Below are 6,485 nucleotides of genomic sequence, written 5' to 3' on the forward strand. Positions count from 1 at the left end.
GGTTTCGGTTTTGACCCGCGGCGAGAAACCAGCCTTCCGTTCTACACACGATCAATCCCAAGTTTATCGATCGATCGAATCTGGAGCACAGGCCTCTGTAGTTGGATTAATCGTGGGCGAATGTGTCGCGTGGCGGCGAATCGGCGAAAATTCACTTCCGCGTTGCACAGCGAAGCCAGAAGCTCGCGTTTCATAAACACACCCAGTTTACACAGATGGCCTCTCGGTGTTACCTGGCCCGCAGCCTTCGTTCACCTATCGATCCGGGGACTGCTATCAATTATATGCAATATTTGAACAATTTTCTGATAAGGCGGCACCTGGTTTTTGCGCTCCTCTCCTCGCCCTATGTGGAGCATCGAGCCGCGAACGATCGAGAACAATGCTCGAATTAACGGGGTTGTTCCAACGTTAAAGTACGAAACTTTCCAGAGGGATAACCAATTTTGAATATTTCGTCTAAAGTGTTTTCTGAGCGACGAGTATAATCACCCTTAGGGGCGGAAGGCGATAGGCGATCCGGAAATTGAGTTTAGAGTACCGGAAGGTGGCAATATTCGCTTAGGTTAAGGCCGTACCTCTAAACAACAGTCCCATTGGGAATCCTTTCTTTCCCCGGACCGACTTCTAATTCGATCCACGCATCCTTCCCCTCTTTTCTCGTCGAGCGGAAGAGATTTCGAGAGAGAGAGAGAGATTTGCCCCTCGTACCTGCTCCCCCTTCCCACGGTCCGTTATTCACCCCACGTTTCACCGAGCGTCTGGGACCGTGAAGTGTTGGACACGTGTGCATGCGACGGGCCCCGTGCACCGCGAAAATATGGCCAGGAGAGCCGGCGCGGTGCGGTGCGGCGCGGCACGCGGCTCCGTATTGTGTACGCTTGGATTTCGAGGATCGATCGACGACGACGCCACGGGACGACAGTCAGTCGTTTCGAGGCTGCCGAGTTAACCGGGTGTCGTTGTGCGACCAGAGCCGCGCCGGTTCTGCCCTCTCCCTCTTTCTTTCCCGAAGTAGACTGTTCTTCGTCGTCGTCTCTCAACGCTGTTCGACGCGCCTCTCTATCGCACCTCTTCGCGACGAGTACGTACAGTGTTTGTCACCGTGAGGGACCATGAAGTATCTCGGTAGCATGGACTTGAGCATCGGGCTTCTCTTCCTGGCATGCGTCCGTAAGTCTCCTTTTCTCTCTTTTTACCTACGACTCGGACAAATACGCAGATCAATTGCGCGCGAAATTGCTCGAGAGGCGAATGGTACGTATCTCGGTGCCGCGAATACTCGTCAGGATTTATCGTTCGATTCTCGATCGAAACAGGCAGAGAGCGAGCAGAGAATTGGAGAAATAAGGTGGTACGTACGGTGTGTCGCAAATTCGCGCAATTAAGTCTCTCTGGAGCCGTTCGAGACGCGAGCGACGCGCAGTAGACGAGAAGAAAGAGAGGAGGACGTGGTCGCGTTGGTAAAATAAGAGGAAAAAGGGGTAGAGATGTGTTCGTTTGGAACCCCTTGTTCGCTATCGATTTTATTCGGAAAGCAACGCTTCGAAATCGAGACGATTGTTCGCGTTTCGAGGCGAAGAAGAGGCCAGGCGCGCGCTGATCAATTGGGACCAACGCTTGCGTGGGAATCTCGCACGGTTGGAGAACCGCGGAATTGATCAATCGTTTCTTAACGCGTGGTTCGTTCGTTTGTCGATTAATTCGCGCGGATGCAAACGCGTTTACATTGGGGCGTAACCCGGTTTACCCCCCTCTCTCTCTCTCTCTCTCTTTCTCTCTCTCGTGCTTTTACACTCCGCACATATCGTACATATCGCATTTTCCACCGCTTTTCAGCCGAGCACCGGCGCTCTTTGTACCGCGAGCCGCCTCTCTTAAAAATAGATTATCGTGGCCGCGTCGGATACGCGAATCAACGTGCCGCGCGAAAATAGTGCGAAAATAAACTGTTTTTACTCGCTCCCTTTGCCCGTTCGCCGCTTACTCCTCGGTGGTCTGTCGGAAAATAACCGATTGATTCCGCGCACGTCTCGTTTCTTAACCCTTCCTTCCGTTCCATCCCAACTTCTTCCAATTATTCGGAAAAGAGGATAACCAGACTCTACCGAGAAAGTGCATTGTTTCCTCTCTGGGAGCAGGCTAAATAGCTGAAGGGTTCGAATCAATGCCGCTCGTTCTTCACCGAGCAATTATCGTTTCCGCAGTAATGCTCGTTATCGTTCGGACGGTTTGCGGTTTCTCCGCGGGGGGAGAAAGAAACTTATCGGGCAAAGATTTCTGCAGCTTTATCTCTCTCTCTTCCTTTCTCTCCGCGGCCGACGACCGCAACTTTCTCGCCGGAGAAAACTAACGAGCTTTCCGAAAGCTCGCGTACCACGCGCCAAAATTCCCAAGCCTGTCAGCTCTTGGCGGTGTTTGTCAAACGAGCCGTTACGCCACACACCAGGTATATCAAGACGTTGACACAGTGTGTGTTCGAGTAGGTTTACGCGAGAACAAAAGGGCGCGTCCGTGGAATTCCCTGGACGATTACCGGGGCAGAGGTGGACGGAGATGAAACACGCAAACAATTAGCGGGGGAAAAATTAATCGTATTAATAGTTCTAATTAACCTAATCGACGCGCCCGGAGGATCGATACGCGAGATTTTCTGTTTAACAACGATAAGCATACAGAGTCCAGCCCGTTAACGGGTTAATTAACGAACGGCTGTCATTTAGAAACAGGCTGCAGAGAACGGCGTATCGTTTGCTGTAAATATTATTGTAAATTCCTCAGATAGCGCGTACATATTACTCGCGCAACGATCTCATCTGCCCAGTGTACGTACACACATGCTTCGTACGCATCTACGGGGAGAGAGTATTCTTGGAAAATTCGACAAAATTTGTCTCCTTCGTACCGACAGCTCGTTTCCATTCTCGAGTAGAAATTTGCAAGAAACGCAGCGAGAGAGAGAGAGAGAGAGAAAGCTGGTATAAGCTGAACAATCGAATCGCCATATGGCTAACTGGACGTAATAAATTGATCGAGATAAAACTGTAGGGGACAAAAGTCGATGTTATCTGCTAAACTGATAACGCTGGTACACCAGCTTTTTTTCTTCCCCGCTTTTTTCCTTTTTTCGTCGAACCTGCCGATTGGGAGAGGAAAAGGGGGCACCGTAGGAAGAAGGAGAGGCGACTCTCCTCGTAATCTGAATTCGTTTGCCTAAGAGACTAGGTGTTACAGCTGATGTTTACCGAGGTAGGTGGAGGCGCGCTCGGTGACTGGATTCTTATCTGCAGCGAGGAACAGTGACTCATGTGGTGTAATTCCCGGTGGCATTATCGGGCTCGCGTTCCAATTTCGAGCGGAATAAGAAAAATACACGGGCCCGTTGAAACAATATTTGTCTACGATAAGGCCTGTACGTGGCTACACCCGGTAACAAGATACTAAACGCCTAGTTCCGCCGACCAATAACCGTTCGTCGCGTCATCTCAAACATGGATCTCTTTTATTAAAGTAGCTGTAGATCGCGTCGGGCAAGAAATACGTGGGTACTTGCGTCCTTCGTCGCCTCGACGATGACACAGAAACTTCGATACGCGCGACAACTCGAACAACGATTTCTCGCGGAAACCTTGTAATCGCCGCGAGGGCATCGAACGTGTGTTAGATATTTCGATACGTATATTGTACGTTGCACGTTGCACGTTGCACGCTCGTGCACCGGAGATACTCGCTCTCGCGGAGAGATCGAGCGGCACGAACCTGCGGTTGATTTTGTGCGATGAATTTTGAACAGACCTCTCGATTCCCGCCAACTTCTTCGCCAGTTTCCACGCAAACATTTCGAGTATCGCCTGAGAAAGAGAGACCTGTTCGCCGTTCCGCGATGCATAAGTAAAAACACGTTTCTCCGATTCCTGTCTCGTCATAGTCCGCGAGTAGAAGCGTGTCCTCTTTTGCAAAAGTAAAAAAAAGAGAGCAGGAGCAGAGGAATAGATATACTTGCCTCGTGCAAATAATTCACCTCGCGATACCGATATCCGCGTATCGCTTAAACTGCTCGCACAACGTACGTGTCTATCGATTAGCCGTGCACAAGGATTATTCGGCTCGACGGCGGCTCGAACTTGAAGAACAAGTTTCACGGTGAAAGCGACGTTGCGATAGATCGTACGAAAATGATACACGTAGGACTGAGAGAATCGGTGGATCTTTTTCGAGAGAACCGACGATATTGCGTCACGAGTCGCGAGATATAGATCGCGAGGTGAAACGAACGGGGCGTGACATTTGGAATTGTTTCGGGTAGCCTATCGCCGCGAGGTACCAACAAACTTGTGTGGTATCTCATCGTAGAGAATAGATCAGGGTACAATCTATCGCGTTATTATCGTATCAAGACTACTTGTCATCGACACGATTACAGGCGTCTCTTTTAACCTTCCAACCGACTGTAAGGTGAATTGAGAGATTGACACGTATTTGATAGAAATGTATTTATTAAGTACTACGCGGGTAAGCTTGTTTAGACCCCCTAACCAAGACTGGCTAAAGCCCCATTTTCTGGCCGTTGTTAAACGTGCCTCGCCAAGGGCTTCGAGGGTTGTCGTAGTCCTACCCCTATTACCGCCCGAACGCCCGTCTTGGCGGCGCCTTCGAATTCTCTTACCCGACGAAGATGCGTCGACGTGTGTCGTCCCCTTCTTACCTCTAGATTAATCGTAGGTGAAACTTTACCTTCGAGGACGTAACTTTCCTTTCGAAAACTCGACGACGTAGAAACGACGTAGAACGACGACCTTGTGGGAAAATTGAGGGGCGAGCTTTGTTAAAGTTTGCAGCGGAGATTGTTACAGGGGTGTGACGAGAGCTGTCAGTCGAAGGAATTGCGCATCACAGTTAGGTCGAGTCGATATTTAAAGCAGTTTTCAGGTCACGGGTAGGAACGAGTTAGGTACACCCTGTGTGTTTGCGTATAGTACAGCGATACTGCGTTCTGGTTTCAGCGTCGATATCCGGAGCGATGAAAACCCGATCGAGACCTTGATTTTCGCTGAAATCCGATCGCCGCTTAACGTGCAAGTTCGAATTTCCGACAGCGTTCGGACCCCTCTCCCGATTACGATTCAGGCTATAAGTCAGTCCGGTCCTCGCGGGGTAAACTCCGATACGAGGACGTGTATTCCGGCGGAAATCCTCGCTGGCAAGAGTGCAGTCTAAGCTCGAGAGGAAAGTAGCTGGCAACTATCCGGTCCCGCGGCTACCGCGTAAAAGCGGCTTTCACTTCAAGGGGACTGGAACAGGCACGTCCCGTATCGGTCTCCCATCAAACGGGACCGGAAGTTTTCCTCTGCTGGTTTACAGACGACGACGAAAAAAGGGAGGAGCAACCGGGATGGAGTTTGAAACTTTCGAAAGTACTTTTATGGAACGTGTAACGGACGCGATAACGTGGATGACGTGATGACTCGATGTTTGCAATAACTTAACTCGATTCCATGTTTACACGGATTTATTTCTCCGAAGGGATGATACACTGTGCAAACGAGGTAAAAAGTTACGCAAGTCGATCGAACGATTTCGAGCAGAACGTAATTAGGTAATCTCTCCCGTAGATGCGAAAATAAGATTAACGAGGCTAATTGATACGGTGTATAATTGAGATCGTGTCGATTTTTCCTATCGAAGAGAATACGTGTACAATTCGATAATAATATCGGGCAAAGTGTCGGACGTATTGCGTAAAGATGACGCGTTGTTAGAAGCTGTCGAGGCTCTCGGAGACAGGCGATCGATTGTTCGACCAATTAGAGCTTCGTCGTGGACAACGTCGTTGCGACTCGTGCTCGTTCGAGGTCAGTCCCGCCACGAACTCTAGACGTGTGCGTCCGTTCGAGGAACCTGGCAACGATCGTTCCAGAGAAAACAACTGGCCGATGTTGCATATTTCCTCGGCGGAGTCGCCGGTTCAGCCAATCACCGATTCACACCGGTGGAGGAGGAATCGATGCCTCGGAAACCAGAGAAGTCTCTGGTTGAAAGTCCGTCGGCGAGAATACGTTCGATTCCATAGAAAACACAGCCGGGGATGCGGCAGTCGAGATAACGCGATTTAGTGTGCGCTTGCACTCCCGTAATCGTGACCGTCTCGTGCTCCCTGGATTATTTATAACCGGAATAAAACACGGGTCGATAGAATACTCTCTCTCCTCTCTCTACTCTTTTTCTCTTCTTTTTCTCTTCGTTTTTTTTTTTTACGTCGAGATATACATAGGCTCGCGTCGAATCCTTGAAAAGTAGAATTTTACACGAAAGGAGCATCGAGTTTAACTTTTCCGATACTAGGTCCCCAGGAATTAACCAGTCACGTCACCGTTTTCAATACACGCGATCATCCCACGCTTCGAGTAGTTGTGCGACAAATGGGAGAGAGAGAGGAAAGGGAAAACGAACGAGCGGTTTTCCCTTGTGGCTCGTTGGCCGCGATC

The 6,485-nt window shown here is 49.8% G+C and overlaps 1 protein-coding gene across 1 annotated transcript in view; it reads left to right on the forward strand.

The window, feature by feature from the left end:
- Positions 1-947: 947 nt before the first annotated feature.
- Positions 948-6,485, forward strand: part of LOC108579191 (protein FAM151B) — a 10,012-nt gene continuing 4,474 nt past the window's right edge. The window contains exon 1 of the mRNA XM_017942661.1: positions 948-1,173. Coding sequence (XP_017798150.1) covers positions 1,116-1,173 — 58 coding nt within the window. The 5' untranslated portion in view covers positions 948-1,115. The remainder of the gene's footprint in view (positions 1,174-6,485) is intronic.

This window comes from Habropoda laboriosa, unplaced genomic scaffold (genome assembly GCF_001263275.1).
Source record: "Habropoda laboriosa isolate 0110345459 unplaced genomic scaffold, ASM126327v1 scaffold64, whole genome shotgun sequence".
In the NCBI taxonomy this organism is placed as follows: domain Eukaryota; kingdom Metazoa; phylum Arthropoda; class Insecta; order Hymenoptera; family Apidae; genus Habropoda; species Habropoda laboriosa.